General features: G+C 40.3%; 1 protein-coding gene across 2 annotated transcripts in view; it reads right to left on the reverse strand.

The window, feature by feature from the left end:
* Positions 1-23,556, reverse strand: part of PDE4B (phosphodiesterase 4B) — a 353,352-nt gene that overhangs the window by 2,123 nt on the left and 327,673 nt on the right. For both annotated transcript variants that reach the window (XM_077823896.1, XM_077823897.1), the window contains 8 exons: positions 16,616-16,709; positions 12,041-12,219; positions 11,039-11,137; positions 10,727-10,891; positions 9,930-10,029; positions 8,989-9,143; positions 8,753-8,875; positions 2,919-3,101 (listed from right to left, as the gene is read on the reverse strand). In XM_077823896.1, the coding sequence (XP_077680022.1) occupies positions 2,919-3,101; positions 8,753-8,875; positions 8,989-9,143; positions 9,930-10,029; positions 10,727-10,891; positions 11,039-11,137; positions 12,041-12,219; positions 16,616-16,709 (1,098 nt within the window). The remainder of the gene's footprint in view (positions 1-2,918; positions 3,102-8,752; positions 8,876-8,988; positions 9,144-9,929; positions 10,030-10,726; positions 10,892-11,038; positions 11,138-12,040; positions 12,220-16,615; positions 16,710-23,556) is intronic.

Consider the following 23,556-nt stretch of genomic DNA (forward strand, 5'->3'; position numbering starts at 1 on the left):
TGTTTTGCCTGCAAATAACTGCATCAGCCTGGGCCTCCAAACCCAGTGTCTAAACGGCACCATATGCACCCGTCATGCCTGTGCAAAACTGTACCTACAAAAATGAAAGTTGGCTTAAGGCCTTTTTTAACATCGGGCCCTGAGTGGAGGTTTAATTAAAAACAACAGTCACATGGACATTCAGAGATAAGGCTACCATTATGCCATCCCATAATGAACATGTGATTATAAATAGGCTTGCTGTTATCTTTGGCTGACTCCAAACCCCCGCCCCCCCCATTCTGGTGCAATACTAAGGCAAAACTCAATCTGAGTTAATCTTTGGGAGATAGAAGATGTAGTTGCTATTTAAATGTCACCTCTCAACTGTTACCATACAGAGGTACCTGAAATGACAATATTGATTTTTTTTATGGCAATTGCAGTGCAATTCCCCTTGAGCATTCATGTGGCTGGCAGCTGTGAAAAAGCCAGCGTTCTTAGATTGACTTTCAGTCCGAATTCTGAACGTTATTGCTTTTATGGACTTAAGTTTGACCTTTAATGATATCTTATTACTGCATGTAGCTTGTGTTTGTGATTACTTGTTTTCTCTGCTCTGCACCTTTAAATAGAGAGATGTCTCTCCTTTCTGCTGCAGAGGTAGCTGCCGTTTTTCTGTTTGGATGCAGTCTACTACAACTTTCTTTTTTCTTTGTTAAGAGTATACAAAACAAGATGAAGGACCCACAACAAAAAATAATCCCTTGTTCCCAGCGTTGGTATAATATGTATGCAGGCCTCCTGTGGTACAGATGGATGTGTCATTGATGGAAATAATGATGGTCCAGGTTGGGTCTGTGAGTCCTTCAGACTATTGGCAAACAAGCTCTGCATTGGCTCACTTTTTAACTGTCTGACAAACAGGATGTACAGGATGGAGAAAACTGAATGGCCATAAAGAGGATTGAAATTCTTCCATCTTGGCAGAATGTGTCACTTGACTCCGCGCACTGCTGGACAGCATTTCTATGCAGCAGGAAAACGGCTCTCTAAGGGGCCAGACTCAACATGCAGATGTTTGCTTTGGAAATTGCATATGCCTCCTTCAGACACAACAGGATGTCAATAGAACCATTATAATTCAATTGTAACAGACTGTTGCGGCAGCTTAAACAAAAAGGTGATGAAAACTTCCTGCTGCACACGTTTGGAGGCACTTTTAAAGTGAAAAAACTCCAGTGCTGTGATGAGTGGATAGTGGGGTTCATTGACATCATAAAAGCTCCCAATATTCACAAAAGGACTAATGGTCACAAATGCTGCAACTTTTAAATGAAGCGAACAGTTAATTGTTTGTCTAAACAAGCATCTCAAACAACCAAGCAAACGATCACACTTTGTTTTGCCTGTTTCTGAAAAGAATATTTACTAGATTTAAAAGGACACTATTTAGTATATTTGAGAATTTTAAATATGTTTGTATTTGCCATTCTTTCTATTTTAGGCCCTTTTAACTTCAAAATATAAATGCCTCTCTCTCTGTTGATGCATTTTTTTTCTTGTTCAAATGGTCTCCATTCTGTTCAATTCCCAATCTCCCTGCATAACCACAATCTATGTTTTAAAATCTCTCTGAAGTGAGAAGATGGAGCAGAAAAACTTTTCAACACTGACTCATGGGGCACGTGGACATTTCCCTGCCAAACTGGAGTCGTAGATTCTTGTTGGGCTAACAAATGAGCCAAGATTTTTTTTCAATGGCAACGTGAATAATGTTGAAACGACATGGTTTAGCACAGGAGGACATTTAGAAATAATAATGATCAACTTTATTAATTATTTGGGCCCACAAATCCTTGACAATGTCTTGTTCAAGCCAATTAAATAAGCAACTGAGGCACCACTATCTAAAGAGCAGAATGTGCTTTAGTCAAACACAAGTTATTGGGTTCAACATTGGGATGACTGGGTTAAATTCTATGGCTTGTGTTATACAGAACACGCTGCATGATCTAATGGTGCCTTCTAACCTTAAAATCTATGAATGAGAACAAGGGATGTGCCAATTAGTTCTCACAAAGTAAGAAATATTCCAGTCTTCAAAGGAGCTAACTCCTTTTAAAATATTTGTATTGATTTAGATAAATACTGCCCTGCTCCCCCAAATTCCTCCTTCCATGACTTCCAAAGGGCCCTTAAGATTATAGCCTGAAAACCTATGGGTTTCCACAGGTCTGACAATCCGCACTGGGTTGGCTGTTGTCTATGGATCTTTGTCTATGGATTCTGGAGTGGATCCTGACTAAGGAAGTCCGTAGCCTGTGCAAAATGTAAAGAGACTAGCCACTAAACAGAGACTGCCAAAACTTTGGTGACTTGGCAGGATATTGACCAATTTTGGAGGGACTCATTGAGGACCAAGGAGAAGGATGTTGTGAAGGATGAGAGAAGAATAGTAGGTGGGGGAAATCTGAATCGCACCTTCCCAGCCAGGGGGATCAGATAGATTCCCAGTTGCTTCTGGAAGTAGGAACACAAAAAAAGAAGATTGAGTCTGCATTTGAACATGACGCGAAGCGAAGCGGGAAAGAGAACACCTAGAATGGTCACGTAAATCCATAAAAGCTTCAAAGACATTCAGGTATTTGGGGTTTATCAGAATCTAACTTCTGAACCTTTGATTATTTACCTATTCCACTGAAAAAAACCTGTCATTATAAGTGAAAAGGCAGATGACCCTTGAGCATATAAAATGCAGCAAGAGGATGCCACGTCCTTAATAAAAATATCAAAATCAATGGAAAAAACATTTGGACCAAACTCATCCCTGGTGTAACTCCACTGATGAAACCAAAGTTACATCAGGGATGAACTTGGCCCATTCAATTTTAAAACTACAAACTGAAACAAATAAAATGTACCCCAATGTAAATTACCTGTGATTTCTCCACTGAGGCTGTGTGTTTGTCACACATTGGACTAATTTCCATTCCTCTTTCTCGTTCTTTGTCTCCCTGCTGGAAAAATTCCTCCATGATTCTGTCTGTCCACTGCCGATATAATTCCAGGGATTTTGTGGGATTACTCAAATCTGCACAATGTACCATATTTCGGAGAACCTGAAATTATATTAATAAGAAAACTCATAAAATCAAGTGTAATAAAAGAAAACTTTGGACCATACCTGTTTGTTTAATCAAGAACATTTTAATCACAAAAATCTTTGATTATGCAACATCCTATGAAAAAATAACTTCTCAAAAATTTCTTCCAAATTACACTAGAGATTAGTTGTCAGGGTCTTTTGTGGAAGCACAAAGGGCACTGTGTGCCAAATCAACTAACTTGATAGATATACAGGGTGCAGTTGCAGTATGCCATCACATAGGTCTGTTCTTGAATGCAGGTGCTTCCCACCATTCATAATTTCTTCTCTAAATTGAGGCTTTTATAGCTAAATAGCCCAGCTTTATTAACTGAATAACATCCCTTATACACAAACAAAATGGTTTTGATTAACTGTGGACAAATGGATTTACAGAGAAATGGAGTGTTCTATATTTTACAGCAACTTCTCTCTCCAGATTAACAGCTTTTAAAAAAATGAATTGTGATCTTTATGTTAAACCAGTGATAAGATGGGAGGTTTTTTTGTAAGCCTGTTGTTAAATGTCTGCCACCAAAGTCGAGGGAGGAATGGGGTGCTTTCCCTGCCTCTGAAAGAGTAAGCTCCTTTCTCAGTACTCTGAGCCCTGGTCTACACTAGAAGTTGACGTCAAATTTAGCAGCGTTAAATCGATTTAACCCTGCACCCATCCACACGACGAAGCCCTTTTTTTCAACTTAAAGGGCTCTTAAAATTGATTTCCTTACTCCACCCCCGACAAGGGGGTTAGTGCTGAAATCGGCCTTGCTGGGTCAAATTTGGGGTACTGTGGACACAATTCGACGGTATTAGCCTCCGGGAGCTATCCCAGAGTGCTCCATTGTGACTGCTTTGGATAGCACTCTCAACTCAGATGCACTGGCCATGTAGACAGGGAAAGACCCGCGAACTTTTGAATTTCAATTTCCTGTTTAGCCAGTGTGGCAAGCTGCAGGTGACCATCAGCAGAGGTGACCTTGCAGAGCTCATCAGTAGAGGTGACCATGAAGGAGTCCCAGAATTGCAAAAGAGCTCCAGCATGGACCGAACGGGAGGTACGGGATCTGATCGCTATATGGGGAGAGGAATCCGTGCTATCAGAACTATGTTCCAGTTTTCGAAATGTCAAAACATTTGTCAAAATCTCCCAGGGCACGAAGGACAGAGGCCATAACAGGGACCCGAAGCAGTGCCGCATGAAACTTAAGGAACTGAGGCAAGCCTACCAGAAAACCAGAGAGCCGAACGGCCGCTCCGGGTCAGAGCCCAAAACATGCCGCTTCTATGATGAGCTGCATGCCATTTTAGAGGGTTCAGCCACCACTACCCCAGCCATGTTGTTTGACTCCTTCAATGGAGATGGAGGCAACATGGAAGCAGGTTTTGGGGACGAAGAAGATGATGATGATGATGAGGTTGTAGACAGCTCACAGCAAGCAAGCGGAGAAACCGGTTTTCCCAACAGCCAGGAACTGTTTTTCACCCTGGACCTGGAGCCAGTACCCGCCGAACCCACCCAAGGCTGCCTCCCGGACCTGCCAGGCAGAGAAGGGACCTCTGGTGAGTGTGCCCTTTAAAATACTATACATGGTTTAAAAGCAAGCATGTTTAATGATTAATTTGCCCTGGCATTTGCGGCTCTCCTGGATGTACTCCCAAAGCCTTTGCAAAAGGTTTCTGGGTAGGGCAACCTTATTCCAACCACCATGGTAGGACACTTTACCACTCGAGGCCAGTAGCAAGTACTCGGGAATCACTGTAGAACAAAGCATTGCAGTGTATGTTTGCTGGCGTTCAAACAACATCCGTTCTTTATCTCTTTGTGTTATCCTCAGGAGAGTGATATCATTCATGGTCACCTTGTTGAAATAGGGTGCTTTTCTTAAGGGGACATTCAGAGGTGCCCGTTCCTGCTGGGCTGTTTCCCTGTGGCTGACCAGAAATGTTCCCCGCTGTTAGCCACGGGGAGGGAGGGAGGGGAGAAGGGCTAGCCACGTGCTGGGGGGAGGCAAAATGCGATCTTGGAACGAAAGCACATGTGCTATGTATGTAATGTTAACAGCAAGGTTTACCGTGAAAGAGTGTACCCATTGTTCTATAAAATGTGTCTTTTTAAATACCACTGTCCCTTTTTTTTCCTCCACCAGCTGCATGTGTTTCAAGGATCACAGGATCTTCTCCTTCCCAGAGGCTAGCAAAGATTAGAAGGCGAAAAAAAACACACTTGCGATGAAATGTTCTCTGAGCTCACGTTGTTCTCCCACACTGACAGAGCACAGACGAATGCGTGGAGGCAGACAATGTCAGAGTGCAGAAAAGCACAAAATGACCGGGAGGAGAGCTTGCGGGCTGAAGAGAGTAAGTGGCGGGCTGAAGAGAGTAAGTGGCAGGCTGAAGAGAGGGCTGAAGCTGAAAGGTGGCAGCAGCGTGATGAGAGGAGGCAGGATTCAATGCTGAGGCTGCTGGAGGATGAAACTAATATGCTCCAGCGTATAGTTGAGCTGCAGGAAAGGCAGCAGGAGCACAGACCGCCGCTACAGCCCCTGTGTAATCAACTGCCCTCCTCCCCAAGTTCCATAGCCTCCTCACCCAGACACCCAAGAACGCGGTGGGGGGGCCTCTGGCCACCTAGCCATTCCACCCCAGAGGATTGCCCAAGCAACAGAAGGCTGGCATTCAATAAGTTTTAAAGTTTTAAACTTTTAAAGTGCTGTGTGGCCTTGTCCTTCCCTCCTCCACCACCCCTCCTGATGCTTCTCTCCTCCACTACCCCTCCTGGGCTACCTTGGTAGTTATCCCCCTATTTTTGTGATGAATTAATAAAGAATGCATGAATGTGAAGCAACAATGACTTTATTGCCTCTGCAAGAGGTGATCGAAGGGAGGAGGGGAGGGTGGTTAGCTTACAGGGAAGTAGAGTGAACCAAGGGACAGGGGGTTTTATCAAGGAGGAACAAACAGAACTTTCACACCATAGCCTGGCCAGTCATGAAACTGGTTTTCAAAGCTTCTCTGATGCGCACTGTGCCCTCCTGTGCTCTTCTAACTGCCCTGGTGTCTGGCTGTGTGTAACCAGCAGACAGATGATTTGCCTCAACCTCCCACCCCGCCATAAACGTCTCCCCCTTACTCTCACAGATACTGTGGAGCGCACAGCAAGCAGTAATAACAATGGGAATACTGGTTTCGCTGAGGTCTAACTGAGTCAGTAAACTGCGCCAGCGTGCTTTTAAACATCCAAATGCACATTCTACCACCATTCTGCACTTGCTCAGCCTGTAGTTGAACAGCTCCTGACTACTGTCCAGGCTGCCTCTGTATGGCTTCATGAGCCATGGCATTAAGGGGTAGGCTGGGTCCCCAAGGATAACTATAGGCATTTCAACATCCCCAATGGTTATTTTCTGGTCTGGGAATAAAGTCCCTTCCTGCAGCTTTTGAAACAGACCAGAGTTCCTGAAGATGCAAGCGTCATGTACCTTTCCCGGCCATCCCATGTTGATGCTGGTGAAATGTCCCTTGTGATCCACCAGTGTTTGCAGGACTATTGAAAAGTACCCCTTGCGGTTTATGTACTCACCGGGTTGGTGCTCCGGTGCCAAGATAGGGATATGGGTTCTGTCTATGGCCCTACCACAGTTAGGGAATCCCATTGCAGCAAAGCCATCTACTATGACCTGCAAATTTCCCAGGGTCACTACCCTTGATATCAGCAGATCTTTGATTGCATTGGCTACTTGCATCACAGCAGCCCCCACAGTAGATTTGTCCACTCCAAATTGATTCCCGACTGACCGGTAGCTGTCTGGCGTTGCAAGCTTCCACAGGGCTATTGGCACTCGCTTCTCAACTGTGAGGGCTGCTCTCATCTTGGTATTCTTGCGCCTCAGGGCAGGGGAAAGCAAGTCACAAAGTTCCATGGAAGTGCCCTTACGCACGTGAAAGTTTCGCAGCCACTGGGAATCGTCCCAGACCTGCAACACTATGCGGTCCCATCAATCTGTGCTTGTTTCCCGAGCCCAGAATCAGCATTCCACCACATGAACCTGCCCCATTAGCACCATGATGCCCACATTGCCAGGGCCCGTGCTTTGAGAGAAGTCTGTCCATGTACTTATCACTCTCGTCACCCCGCTGACGTCGCCAACTCGCCCGGTTTCGCTTTGCCAGGTTCTGGTGCTGCATATACTGCTGGATAATGTGTGTGGTGTTTAATGTGCTCCTATTGGCAAAGTGATCTGAGCAGGCTCCATGCTTGCTGTGGTATGGCATCTGTACAGAAAAAAGGCGCGGAACGATTGTCTGCTGTTGCCCTGACAGAGGGAGGGGTGACTGACGACATGGCTTACAGGGTTGGCTTACAGGGAATTAAAAGCAACAAAGGGGGTGGCTTTGCGAGAAACAGAATGGCCCCCTCAAGGATAGAACTCAAAACCTCAAGGATAGAACTCAAAACTGGGTTTAGCAGGCTGTTGATTTCACAGAGGGAGGAAGGAGAAAATGAATACAAAACAAATCTGGTCTATTTCTGGTTTTGAGCCACTTCATCTACCTTTATACATCTTGCTGGCAGCAGACTGTGCAGTATGACTGCTAGCCATCGTCATCTCCTGGGTGCTCGGCAGAAGATGGTGCAGTATGACTGCTGGCCATCGTCTTCTGCTGGCTGCTGATTAAAAGACAATGCGCTGCCGGTAGGACTCAATCGCCATGAGACGAAACTTAAAAGGGAAATGACCTGGCTGAGTCACTCCTATGTTTGCCCAGGCGTCCCTGACCTCATCGAGGTTGGTTAAAAGGGCACCCAGGACTACGTCGACGACGGCTACCAGTCATACTGCACTGTCTGCTGCCAAAAGGCAATAAACTGCTGCTGTGTAGCAATGCAGTACTACGTCTGCCAGCACCCAGGAGACATACGGTGACGGTTAGCTGAGCGGCTCCATGCTTGCCGTGGTATGGCGTCTGCACAGGTAACTGAAGAAAAAAGGCGCAAAACAATTGTCTGCCTTTGCTTTCATGGAAGGAGGGAGGGAAGGGGGGGCCTGATGATATGTACGCAGAACCACCCGCAACAATGTTTTAGCCCCACCAGGCACTGTGGGATAGCTACCCACAGTGCAACGCTCTGGAAGTCGACGGTTGCCTCGGTACTGCGGACACACTCCGCCGACTACATGCACTTAGAGCATTTGTGTGGGGACACACACAATCGACTGTATAAAAATGCTTTCTACAAAACCGACTTCTATAAATTCGACCTAATTTCGTAGTGCAGACATGACCTGAGACTCAGTGCTGTGGGTTTTTCTATGCATTGGGATATTCTGGGGCACATCTCTCAGATACACAATGGAACAACTTCAACGAAAGAGAGAATGAGAGAATATTGCAGTGCCTAAATCCATCCTAGGGCCTTCCTGTACCTCTTTGCTGCTCTCCATGGTATTGAACAGTAGCAATATGGGTCCTACAAGCTTTGAATGATTCCTAAAAAAGTTAGCACTGAACTTTGCAACAAATGCCAAAACTATACCCAGAGTGAAACTATGGAGCATGGTTTCTTCAACAAAGAATAAACTGTGCAAAATGGCAAAAATCTAAAGGAAAATTGCAATCACATACCTGTATACGATCTGTATAGTTATCCAAAAGGAGAACTCCTGAACTTGTCACTTTCTTAGTTTCCACCATAGTCTTTAGATCTGCCAAAAGGCTCATATGTTTGGACATATCTGTTGCCAACACCTTTATAAAAGAAGAAACCCTTCTGAAGTAAATGCAGCAGTGCAAAAAGACGAGTTTTCTCTTTAAGAACAGCAGTAGGGATAGCCAGAGTACAGTAAGGGTAGAATTCTTACCATATCTATCACCATTTTCCTGAGAGTCTGACGCTGTTTCTTCGAAAGGTTCTGGAAGATATCACAGTGTTCTTCTTGCAGCAGTTTGAAACCCACAGCAAGATGGTGGTTTTCCAAGACAGATTCATCATTGTACATCAGAGCTAATTCAGAATCTAGCAAAGAAGTGTGAAAGAAATTAGTAAGCATAATGCAGGATTTCAAAAAGGAAATCCTTCTGTTGTGCATTAAAGTCTTTAGAATCATTTAAATAAATTATTAGAAACTGGGCATTCTGTGTTCTACTGGTTTTCTTTTTGTGTCATCAGAGCCAAATAGCGTGTGGTATTCTAATATTAACACTCATATTCAAATGTACTCATTATTATTCAGTTTAATTGGTAACTAGCTTGAGATGAGAGAAAAAAATTGATTTTTTTTGTAACTAACAATAGAAAGCATGAAACATGCAAAGAAACTTTCCAAAATGGAGTCATACAGTTGTCTTGGAACGAACACATGTATTTAGCATGTTACAAAGTCGACTATGAACCACAAACATTAATCTTTGGCTTTATCATCATCCACAACAACAATAAAAATATAAAATAAAATATTATGTATTATTTATCTGTCTCATATTAGTTATAAAAGAACTGTCCAAGTTCACACTAATGACTGGAAGACTCACTGTGAATTAGTACTAGGAAAATAAACATGATTTATGTCACAAAGAGACCACATCACAAAGTTCACTTGTTTTTTTATTTTGACAACAGTTTAATTATTGCCCAGTTTCATGGTGTGCTAGTAGTCTACTGCAGAATATTGCACGACAGTAACACAGTTTTAAAGAAGTAATTTGAGATCTTACTCTGCTACTAAATCTTTGTTGACCAAGGGAAAGGGTGTATTAGATTTGCAGATTAGTGAGGTACTACTGTATTTAAAACAAGACTTACTTGTATTAATAAGAAATTGGTTGGAGACACCAGGGTGATCCACATCATGAATTGCAGCTGCAAAAATTGCTGCAAGGATTTCCAAATCTGTGAAGACAGCCTAGGAAAAAATGAACAATATGAGCATGTGACCACAGCCTTTGAACTATAAGCTCTGAGTGGTTTGCACGGCAAATTGTCAAAACTAATTGTCCTCGTTTTTAAGATTTAGCCTTCCATAAGCCAAATGTTTCTAGCCAGAAGAAAGCCCTTCAAACAGTATGTGCACTTGTTACTGAAAATTATTTAAAGTATCTTTGCCCTAAGTAAACTAAGCCCTCAGAAAAAGCAGTACGGTATACTACTTTTGCAATATGGATTGATGCTGAAGCAGAGTGCATCAGTTTAAGTGTTCTGCTATGCATTTTAATGATCTTAAAGTGAAATCCTGAGTCTGTGAACAAAACTCCAATAATAGATTTTGCGGAGTTGAGAGTGGACAGAATCTCATCTACAAACCAGAAGTAAAGACAAGACATGGAATAGACGCTCTGAACCTTGTATGGTGCTGGAATACACAACCACTAGCCCACAGGTTAGCTCAAGATTACACACTTCAGTCATTCATGCCCTCTGTTGCCTTCCAGCAGTTAGGTTTCAGGGCCACCAATATTGCATATAGCTTCAATTAATTCACACAGAGGATCTATACATTGAAATATCCATTCAGATATTCTGCTTTACTGCTTTAGAATTATCCAGCCAAATTACTTCAATGCCCCAATACAGATCACTTTGTTAAAAGCAGAACAACTTACATCTAATGCAGGCGTAGAAAGAAGAACGTGTGTCGACTGGGCAACATCAGCAGCATGTAGGCTGTTATGGTAGGCTACATCGGAATGGTAGTGGTCTTCCAAAGTCATCATGTAAGTTACAAAGGTGTCAGATGAGATTTTGAATGTTTTTAGTAGATCTCTCTCCTGTTTAATAAATGTGAAAAGAATACATCTTAATCATGCAACCAAAGGTCTCCTCATACACATATTTTAGGAGTTAACAAACCAGAAAACAATCAGAAACCATACAAGTGTTGTAAAAGAATAACAAATGCATGTAGAATCTCTAACCTGAAATATGGCATACATAATACAGGTGAGGGGCCTGCTGTGTGAATATCTTGCAACATTAAATATGTTAAGACCCCATTTATTTAGATCCTCCAACTCCTATAGAAAAACAAAAACAATAAAAGAGAATAGTTAAAATACTTTAAAAATGCACGAGCATGTACCACACACTATCATAGCTATCAGTTTAATCAACCCTTCAGTATTTTTTGAAAGTTTAATAATATGATAATTAATATTAACTGGTAATTATCAAAGTACATGAAATGTAGAGTAACACTGAAGATTCTATGTCAAACCACTGTTCAGTGGAGAACACACTGCATTGAGTCATTAGAGAATTATTTTCAGAGCTATGTCTCCTGTAGCCGCAGGAAACCCCAGCGAGAAGACAAAGGCAAAGTGGCCAATAGTAGACATGGCTGAGCTGTGTTCACCAATGCCTAAGACTTTACAAAAACAACGAGGAGTCTGGTGGCACCTTAAAGACTAACAGATTTATTTGGGCATAAGCTTTCGTGGGTAAAAAACGCACTTCTTCAGATGTTAGTCTTTAAGGTGCCACCGGACTCCTCGTTGTTTTTGTGGATACAGACTAACACGGCTACCCTCGATACTTAAGACTTTATGGTTCAGAACTACTTAGTCACATCTTCCTCTTTCTGATCTTTTAAACTATTCTGATTAAATTTCAAAGGCCTATACGCAGCTAAAAATATGCTTTTGGGGCCTGATTCAACTCCCATTGAAAACATTAATTAAGACTCACAATACTCTTGTCAGGTAGGTAATATTTATTCCCATTTTACAAAAGAGGCTGTCAGGCTAGGATAAGTGACTCGCTCTACTAGTTCAAACAGATGAGACAAGAACCCATAAGACCTGGCTCCCATTTTAATGCTAAAGCTAGTAAACACCACCATCTTCTCTCTCTTTCCAGCTTCAGCGAAGATCCAGAATGATATAACTGCAAGGACGTTTATGTACAAGAATTATGCACACCTTGGCCAGATGGTCTTCCTTTTCTGTTTTCACACCAAACCGTGAAATGCTGGTGTTGTTTAAGCTTGAACTATGCATTAATTTTTTCACTCCACTGATCTGTGTCATGAGCTGCTGTTTTTTCTTCTTCTCTCTGTCTTTCTGTGTGGGAGAGGGAATCTCCACATCATTTTGTTTGTCTGTGAAAGAAAAAAGGTGAAATGATTCAACTACACAGAATCAGGACACAGCAAACTTTCACTTTAAAATCAACCATTTGGAGGTGCTCCATTAAGTTTTCATTTTATGCACATGATAATTTTAGAACCTTGTAACCTACTTTACAATCACTCCTGAGTATTTAAAAGAGTATTTTAATAAACCATTAAAAATCACATTGAATTTGAAATACTACATTCAAGCAAGCAATGATTATTGCAAATTAAGACGTTATTGCTCATTACCAGTGTCTTTAACATAGTAATCATTAATCATGAAAGGCTGATACACTCAGGTCTAAATCCACTCGTAGCACAAATGCTGATCTAAGATCTTATGCTGCTGTAAAGGATGTTAGTGATCCTAGGAAGAGAGGGTCAAATTCACTGTTGGTGTAACTTTACTAGTGTCAGGGTAGTTACACCAGAAGAGAATTTGGCCCCTGATGAGAATAACAGGCTGTCAGAAACAGCTGACTCTCTCCTCTTGTGAGTGGAGCTGCCACTGAATGTGAAAGAAGGATGTGTCCAGGGTAGTAAAAATCTAGGCTGATTTAGTCGTTCCACACACAGATTCACCCCAGAGGCCTAGTGTATTTTAAAGACGGCCCCTCCTGATCTAAACCTAGTGCAGGACAGCAACATAATCGCTGTCTGCCCTCCATTGTGATGAACCTTCCCTTTGGGCTTTGCTGGGGCACGGTACACCCTGCAGTTATCCTTTATGCCTGCTGACACCAACTTTGCTTAATTTGGGCAATAGCCTAATAGTGTTTGTATAATACAATGTTCACCCTTTAGATTAATTCCAATCATTAAAAATGAACAAAGTGTCATACAGTGCACTGAACTAATTTATGTCCTCAGATATGTGTAGAACTATTATTGACTTCAATGGGAGTTGAGCACAAGTAACTGGGGAGAGAATTTGGCCTGCTTTGATTTGTTTTAATAAATAAATCTATTTACATCATTAGTTATCGCCTTTCATTTAAGGGAACACAAATAATTTATTTATTGGATTAAAATGGAGAAAGAATGGCACATGGCTTTTGTAGGGCGCAGTTTTCCTGCACTGGTGAAATAGATTATAATCCCGTTGCACTTTTGCAGATCTGATCATCTCTAAAGGAGCTAAGGCATTAGCTGTGCTTTCCTTTGCTTAATTAAAGATCTGTGTAATCAGAACTACTACTGTGTCTGCAACATTGCAATTAAGAAGAAAGACATTATTCACAATGACTGCTGATTTGGCATCAGTGGGTGTTTCCCTTGCGAGTAGGCACTGGACCAACAGAAGGATTTTCCTATATACAATCTCCTTAGCAATGGTTGAGTGCTAAGGCAGGGGAAAATGAAGATCCTAAACAAAACCTTGTTACTTGATAAAATAACTAAACTCATGAATTTTGTGAATTTTGAGAAAAATCCTTCTGACAGGTCGAATTTGCTGATACAGAATAATGATGGAGATCAAGAAACAATAAAAATAAAAACCTGTTCTTAACAGTAAAAGGTTTTAAGGTTAGTGATCTAGCTATGTATAGTATGCTCATGTTGCTAAGTGGCCACCACAAAGTATTACTACTTATGAAAATATTCTACTTGAGTTTAAGTATGTATATTTTTTACCTTGATTTACAGTACTGACACTGGATACCTGCCACTTAACAGGCCGGTATTGTAACTAGTTCATTGATTTTAAAATATAAAAAAGGTGCAGACAGATATTCTGTACCTTCAACACCACATATTACGGTTTCTGAGCACTGTTATAATTCCCTCTCCCACCGAGTTTTTATTGTTTTCCATCAGTCCTACTTGTGGTCCCCTTTGAACCATCCAGAACATGTGATCACCTGAGCAAGTGACTGTCATCTCCTCTATGACTCTGTGGTCAGCTACCTAAGGTTTAGCAATTTGTTCCCCAGAGTGTCTGTTCCATGTGTTCTTAAAGGCAGTCTATGAGTATATATTACTCGTAAAATTAGCTACCACTCAAAAGCTGTAAAATACGCTGCAGGAGAAGTCCAAGTATCTGAGATGAGAATCACATCTCTAGAAAGCAAATACAAAATCAGGGTCTGGCCCTGCAGCTCTCTCACGTGAGTATTCCAATGGTGCAAGGTTGGGCCCTTAATGTTTACTGTATGGAAGCCTGTCATTAAGTGTTATCACTAATCCTATAATTACCACTCACAAAAAAGAAACACTCTCATTTGGAATTGGATTCATGCTGAAGTTGAAAATAAATTACTTAAAAAAAAAATCACATTCTATATTGTAGGTCTATATTTAGAACTTCTGTAGTACACAAATGGCACAGAAACAGATGTTGCAGTTCCACGTGGCTATAATTCTCTGATGAGATGAGAAAGAAAGGGAGCAGCTATACAGTTTGTCACTGCAGAGGATGGCATATAGTGAAAAACCATTTTGGGTTGTTGTAAATTCATCTAGAGAGGGCCAAGATAGGGGTAAAAATACACCCCTCTCAGGCCCCCCGTTTGGTCACTGATATGGATCCAAAACCTGCTGCCCTTACTCTGGCAGAATGCCCATTGACTAAATAAGGGCTTCAGGACTGGGCCATTAGAGGCAAATTTGACCTAAAGAAAGGCAGAGTGAATGTGGCATCTCTACAGTTCCCAAAGGACTTACTCTACAGCACCTGCTTGAGCCAATAGTGAATTTGGCCCTCTGGCTAATCAAGGCTACGATATATCATACACCTTATTCATACCGTGAGCTGTTCATAGCCATATTTGTTCCTTTGTGCATTCTGAACATTACAAAACCGTTCTCCTGTTTAATTTAGGGAAGTGAAGAAGCAGTGTTTTCTTTTTTTGGCAGACATGAACAAGCAACCCTCATCCTAGAAGTACGGTTCATCTAGAAATCTAAGAATACACTTGGGTCCCTTTTTTTGGCAGACATTAACAAGCAATCCCCATCCTAGAAGTACGGTTCATCTAGAAATCTAAGGACACACCTAGATCCCTTTTTTTGCTAATTTAAAAAATGTAAAAGCTTTATTTATTTATTTTTAAAATGAACAATCAACCTGTAATTCTCCCCAGTACACACGGCCCTCTGCTCCACATACAACACTGATGCAGGGCTTAAGTCGTTTGGTGGCCCCTACGTTCCCCTGCGGACCGGACTGAATAGCACCATTATAGAATAAGTAGCAAGACATCTTCTGGAGTTGTGTTCCATTTGTGTTCTCTCCTAGTGACAAACAGTGATGAGCAGTAAGATTCTCACTTGCAAAAAATACATCAGGAAGAATCTGTAAATGCCACTGATGAAAATGAGCCCACTATAATGCAGCACATTGCATACTTTCCAGCTTCAGAAGTAGATTGTTGGATTTTGGCTACCTAGTCCTGCTCTACTTTTGGCACTATTTAATATTCTGGGTGTCCTGACGAGGCAGCTTGATAAAACAGAGCCAACAGATTTCCATAAGGGAGCTACAAACAATTATACTGATTATTAATAACGATGTGCTATGTCCAAAATAATGCCGTACCTTGATCCAAGTGTAAGCGTTTAACTGACATAGGGAATTGTTTTACAATATCTGGCCAGGAATATTTGTGTGTGTCTTCACTCCAATACAGAGGTTCCATATAAGGTCTAATGCACCACTTAGTGTTAAGGGCTTAAGTGGGACTTAAGTGTTGCATCGGTATTTTGCTGAACTTCTCCTCTTTAAGAATACTTACAAATTCTAAAACTGAATGTGAAACATTTACAGCAAATTACATGTTGTATAACAAATATAATGCAATCACATAGGGCCCAACCCTTTAAACACCTGATTCATGTCCATAACCCAACAGTTTCAACAGAACTACAAATGTGAGAAAAGTTATTCTTGGGTGTAAACGTTTTCAGGATCAGAATTAGCAGTGGTAAATTCATAAATATATAAATAGTGGAATAGAAAATGACTAAGACAAGGCTGTTTACTGTCTGAGAGGGCAATTATGCAATTATATGACAAAAGACGTGCAAAGAAGGGAAGTATTCAGCAGTATGTGTGTGACCTTGTCCTTTACATAAGGTCAAAAGAAAACCATGCATAATGCCGCTAACAGTAGGTTCGTGAAATCTTTTTGAAAACAGAAGCATTTTGTTAGATTTAGAGGAAATTATTTATTTTGAGGAAATACTTACCCAAACATTGTTCTATTTTTCCCCATTATATCTTTGAAATCTAGGCCACTTACCCCAAAAGAAAACATTTCAGCAATGTTTTGTACAGGATAACGATTTTAAAGAATGGACACAAGTATAGGCTAGTGGCTAATTTATTTTCCATGAAATCCTATTCCTGTGGGATATGAAAGCTTGGTGTGAAATGTCTTACCGAGGAAAGTGTTTGAAATGTATTCAGACACTTGGTTCCCGGATCGGCTCATCTCTGAGAGGTGTGTCAGCTCCCGGTTTAGCATTCTTTTGAACTGTTGAAATAAAATAAATAAATAAAAAGCCGTCATTTTTCTGAATGCCGTTCTACATTAATTTAACTGTAACTTTATTACATGCAAATCCATAAACAAGATATTGAAAAATAAACTGTAGATATTTAGAACATAGTTAGCACCATATGGTTGAATTTAGCTAATATTCAGCACCGTCAGAACTGGCAGTTTCTTACTGTCATATTAAACTGACAATAATGAATTTCTAACAGGATGTGCACATCAGGTTTTCCTGATGAAAGAGAAGGCTATGTTTTACGCAATTTCTCTCAAAAATTGAAGTCCTCTACTGGTTTTCAATTCCACATCCTGCCTAAATTTTAAATATAAATTTGCTCTGTTTTGCTATATATTTGCAAAATAAAGGCAATTGTATACATTGGGAATACATGACAGAGGAAAAATATATTGTAAATTTAAAGAAGAAAACATGTATGCTTGGATATAGAATATTACACTGCAGGTTATAAACATCTTTTCATCCTAATATGCACAAAATGATATTCCTAATTTTCAAATTAAACTATTTTTAGAGCAATATTATTCTGTCCTCTGAAGTGAATTAACAAAAGGAAAAAAAAACATTACATGTACGTATGTTGCATTTACAGTATGTTACCTCTTACTACACAGTGTATATAAATAACTTAAATAGGATATGCTTTATGTATTTTATATCCTAGATCTGTAATATATCAAGATTCTTAACCCACCTTGATGTAACCCCAAGATACAGATAACAAATAGTTTGCTTCAGGCATTTTGGAAAACTCCACAACAGAATCAACAAATCCCTTATGAAGAATTCACAGGTCAGGTAGAGGAATTCCACAAGAACAAGGATGTCCCAGTTTTCCAGTCAATAAAAAGCTAAATATTCATAAAAGCCAAAAGATTTGAAAAAATATGGTATTTGCTACTCCAAGACAAAGTCAATCTTTGCAGTCAATCTTTGCAGACAAGCTGTATGTGGGTTTATTTGCTGGCAGAACAGAATAATAAAATCAGGGATTGCACGAAGATGCAAGAACTGCATTCAGCTAGATGGCTTGAAGCACTTATGAATTATGAATAGTCCTGGCTGCTTAGCCGGCTGAAGGGGGTCCCCACTCCAGATTAGTCTGGCTCAGCTGCGCTATGCAGGGAAGAAATGACGGTTGTTTTTTTAGGGGTTTGCCAGCTATAGCAATACAGCCATGTTTTTCAAAAGGAAGATTAAAATGGAGGAAGCCCTGTGCATATTTAAATAAGTCAAAAGTAGGCAGCAGCCTCCTCATCTCAGTCTCCGCATATGTTTTAAAATCCTCATCATTTCAGAGACAGATGATTTTCAGTGAAAATGTTCACACTGAGATTTTTTAAAAACAGGATTGCTAACTCCTTCCATAGTAACCCTGATTTTGATTCACATTTCAGATCTCTAGCGAGATAAAGGGAACTGGGAATGTTTTCAGATGATAAATTATCAATATCTATACATTTTACCTCTGTTACAACCATAAGCACATCAGTGACCTTAACCTATAATGTGTGTCTACAAAGCACAATTTAAAATTTCAATCAATTGCTTTTGAATTGCTACATGAATGCATTCACAATCCCATTTTATAGATTTAATCAGAATTTTCATTGACATTTAAGGTTGCAATGCAATTAAATTATTAGAAAACAATTTGTTCTGTCAGTGAGAAATCATAGGAAAACCACTATTTACTGTGTATGTGATGTAAATCAGAATAAGAAATTACTAGTGACTATAGATATTCATGCTGCTTTAGGATTTTATTGTAGTCTATTGTCTGTATGATGTCACACATCATCCGACAGGATTCCTAAAATAAAAGTGAAATTTTAGGTTTTAAATTATTTCTGTTCTCTGACTGCTTTGAATAAATGTTATCAGTGCTGACTGGGATGATGTCATATGACTTTCTCCAAGTGTGTTTGGGGACATACATAAAGGGGAAGCCTACTGCTGTAATGTAACCCTCTGCCCCCACCATATACAAGCACTCAAGTACAGCGAAAAAGAATATCACAGTAACATGGCAACCGTACCACATGATAATCTCCTTCCTTTACTGTGAGGCTTCCCTTCAGATTGTAATGAAGCATCAAGAATAGCCTTGCTGTAAGAATTCTAATACTGTTTGAGAATTCTAACACTGCTTTAAGGAAAACGAAAACTAGTTTCTAAAAAGTTTTAAAACACTGGATTTAAAAAAGGAATCATGAGCAATCATACTATTTTGTGTGACATTTACAAGCCCAAAGAATCACAACAACTGATTTTCCAGGTAACTGTTTTCCAACATCCACCTCTAGACTGCTAGACTGTGTTTTTGGTGAACAACTCATTAAATAAGAATTTCCAACTGCTTACAATGGCTATATTTATGTCCCTGATGGATTTAGTGAAATATAAAGTATCGTTCTTTCATCACACAGAAATATACTTAAATAAACTGAATGACTTTGTCATAATATGCCTATTTTCTGGGTACTACTCAGCAGAACTATCAAGTAGCATATATAAGGAGGTCTTGCAATAGGTTTTGGTGCCCTGCAGGCCTATCCCACTGAAACTTGGTAATAAAAAACAAAACATTTTTGATTGCAGTGGTGTTCTAGCCATGTCAGTCCCAAGATATTAGAGAGGCAAGGTGGGTGAGGTAATATCTTTTACTGGACCAACTTCTGTTGGTGAGAGAGACAAGCTTGTGAGCTTACACAGAGCTCTGACTTGAAGGAGAGCTCTGTGTAAAGCTTGTCTCTCTCACCAACAGAAGTTGGTTCAATAAAAAACAATTTTTGAGCAGTTATGTAAAGGCCTCTTGTGGAAAGTCCAGAGTGGAGACTCCATTTTAATCAGGGCAGTCTACAAAATGCTGCCAAACCAGGAGCCACAAGAGGCCTCTAGATCACAGAAGTCCCACCCAGGCTGAAATGCCAGTGTGATGGATTGAGGTATGGAAGGGAGAATGAACAGCTTCGAGCTGCTGACAGAGATCTCTAGGGGTAGTTGTGGAATCAGGATGTCTCCCATGTTTATCGCAACTCTGCCTGGCACACATCACAGGTTTCCCTCTTTCTCTTTTAATACAGGAAACTTCCACCTATTATTCCACTAACTCCCTGTACTTCCTGCACACACACATACAAAGTCTGCACACCAAAGCTTGGGCTTTGCACCCACCCATAGGTCAGAACCTGCTTACAAAGCTTCTCTCCATCCCTTGCACACAAATAACCCCTGTTCCAAATGATTAAGACTTGAGCAAATAAAAGTATGAAATCTGTTTTTAATATTTTTCAGTTACTCACGTCCAAAAGCTGAGTAACTGGTGCCACTTCCCTTTTACCACGTAATACCAGCATGGTAGGAGTTTAAGCATTATTTGGTTGGACTCCTTATCCTTACCATCTCTTTATCTTTATGTTTACCTCTAGACAATCTGTCCACCTGTACCGATGTGTTCTCCAGACAGTAATGGGTTAGTTCATAAAACCTTCGACCAGTTTAACTACTGAAGGTCAGATGGGTCCTCCATAGTTGGTTTAGACAGACAACCATTCCTGCAAATGTCCAAATCTGATTCCCCGTGGCGAATGAATAGCACCAAGAAACCCACTAATCAGAGTATAGCAAGAATCATCAACAATTGGGTGGGCTAGAAGTGAAAGTAAAAGCATTGAAGATAGATCAGCTAACTGGCTACCACCCACAGCCTGCTTATGGAGAGAAACAGATCAACATCTTCAGAGCACAGTGTCTGAAAATGCCTGTAAGCAAAAAACGTGTGCATTTTTCACTTTAAAAGTGACTGGAGGCAGGGAGACTGTCACATGGCTTTAGGCAACTTTATGTGGTGTGACAGTGTCACCGGTCTCTGGCACATGATCAGTTCACTCAGGAATATGTCATAAGATCCCGGCAAGGGGAAGGTGTGAATGATGCTTGATGTGAAGGTCAGGAATCCCAGGGCTGTGGGCATGCTGGGGAATTACTTTCAATTACTAAAGCTCATTTAAGATTCATGTCAGCTGAGCGAGGTTAATGTCTCTTGATCCAAAATCAAGGAACTACCAAGCCAAAACTTGTTTTTTTTTTAATAATTATAAACAGAAAAATAAGGAATTAATGCACACACACCTATCTGTGTAATCACAAGGAAAAGTAAAGCTCTCATAAAAGAGACGAGTTCTGACTATCTCAGTGCTTGAAAACTATATATTCACATTGGCCATAATCCAGCAAAGCATTTCAGCACATGCTTAGCTTTAAGCATGGAAGTAGGCCCATAGACTTCAAGCGTCAAGTAAAGCATGTTTTGAAGGATTTTACTGGACCAGGGCCTTTGTCTATACAAACGAACCACCACAATCAGGTGATTGTAAAAATGATTTTCAAACAAAGTTGTGTCAACTGGATTTGATAGTAGTTTGTACATATCCAGAATCGTGTATTACAGCTGAGGAGCTTAAAGCACTATGTAGACATTAAAAAATGTAGCCTGGCACCACGGCTACCATAATGTAGAAAAGTACTAGGTATTATCATCCCCATTTTGCAGATGGGAGCTGAGGCACAAAATGATTAAAGGACTTGCCCAAGGTCACATAGGATGTCTATAGTAGAGAGGGGATAGAACCCAGATCTTTTGACTCTAATCTCTGAACTTTAACAACAAAACCATGCCTTTCCTCTGTTCACTCAGCTTTAAGTGAGCAAATTCCACAGTCTTCTTCAGGCTTATAATCAGCACCTTTACATGTCTGGTGAGCAGTACTGTAACACTGCTAAAAACATTAACATGATCAAGTCCAGCCATGACAATTATCATCCTCGTTACACACAGGGGATTACTCATGTGTACTGTCTGAACATAGCTGGAATATGAATTTATTCATAGAATTTCCTCAATAATGTGACATTGTTAAAAATGTACAGCCCGGTGAGGCATGAGGAGGACATTAAATAACACTTAGAAGCAATTACTACATATATAAACTGTTTGTTTTCTAGGACTCTGGATTTTTCTTGAGCTTCACTTGAAGTCAAATGTTCCAGAGAGATTCTACTGTATGCCATTTGCGTGTAGTACCAATAGGGAGAATGCATGTTGCTTCCTCTGCACAGATCAAGGAATGATGTTATGTTAAAATCTCTACAGTGACTTCTTAGCTAAACCAATCTGACAGCAAAGGGTAAAACCAACAGAATGTACACAAGCAATGAGAAAATGCCAATGGTTTTGTGTACTGTATGTTTTGTACAGCATGGTACACATTTCAAAGAACTAGTGAATGAATTTAGAGTTAATGCTGCATCCCTGTAATCAATAATAACAATACTTTGCATTTATACAGTGCCTTTCATCTGATCATCTCTATATATTTTAGAGAGGAAGGCATTATCATCCCCATTTTACAGATGGGAACTGAGCCATGGTGAGGTTAAGTGACTTGGCCATGGTCACACAGGGAGTCAGTGTCAGGAATAGAACGTGGGTCTCCCTTTTCCATATCCCATGCCTGATCAGCAGATCGTGCAATTCAAGGGTAGAGTTTAAAAAAGGAATACATGTTATTTTAATAGAAGTAAAATAATGAAGAAAAGCCTACGGATCCCAAACAAACATGAAGAATACCTGACCTTCTGAACAACAGTGTTCTGAAAACATCTGGACAGTGATGAGAAAAAGCAATCAGGTTGTGTGGAGTTTTCTTGTAATGACTAGAAAAGTAATTTCAACCAAATTAGCTCAGCCAGACATTAAATCATTCCTTGATTGATACTGGAACCACTTTTGAAGTATTCACTGGGGCATTTGAGCCCCAGTTTCTTATCAGAGTCTTTGTTGTTGTTGGTAATTCTTTTCATTATAATTCATTTAATACTCTCCGATGTTATTTTCACAGATAAAGGAAAACTAAAGATGTTTCACTATCTAAAATGCAAATCTTTGCTTCATTCCTAGCCCTGTTAATACTGACATATTGCTTCTACAATATAGGTGTGTGGTTTCCTTTCCTTTAAGGACAGGTTGGAAACTGCCCTAGGGAAATCTTTATGCAAGTGTACCAGTCCAAAAGCCCAAGGGGCGCAGGCTCTGGAAAGGCTGTGTAGGAGAACTTCACTTCTCCAGCACTGGTGCACTGTCGTACTGCCACTTTACAGTGCTGAAACTTGCAGCACTCAGAGGGGGTGTTTTTTCATTCAAGCAACTACTTAAAAAAGAATTATTTCATGGCAGACTTGTCTACACAATTTTATTATGATGATTTAAAAATCCATAATAAATTCAAAGCACAATTCCTAAAGAAAAAGTTGCCATAAATCAGTTAAGTGTTTCCTCCCTTAAAGTAATCAATCACTCTGATCTAGAGAGACTAATGTTAATGTTTTACTGGTAAAATTTGCTGTCCCCCTTCAAGGATCAGAACCATGAAGTGTGTGTGTATTTCTAGCTCATTTCCAGAAAACTGAAAATGAAAATATGCAAACACATAATAAAAAAGCTGGAACACTGCAAGAATCAGAACCTGCCTTGAAGAAAGAAAGCAAGTTTCTGGATCATTTCCAGACAATTGAAAGCTGAAATATGCAAATGTATAATAACAGGGCTGGAACAAGATCTTGCATAGTGAACGTACTGTGAATTATCATTGCTTAGAAGAGAGTCTGAATTTCCCTATTCACATGCTAGGCATGGGGCTCATGTTACTCACCTCCTGAGAATTGGGTAGGTCTAACAAAAAAACCCCCTATCAACTGATGTTGAAGAAAAAAGTAAGGTCATGCCGAAACCACCATTTTGACTTC

The sequence above is a fragment of the Eretmochelys imbricata genome, chromosome 8 (assembly GCF_965152235.1).
Source record: "Eretmochelys imbricata isolate rEreImb1 chromosome 8, rEreImb1.hap1, whole genome shotgun sequence".
Lineage (NCBI taxonomy): Eukaryota > Metazoa > Chordata > Testudines > Cheloniidae > Eretmochelys > Eretmochelys imbricata.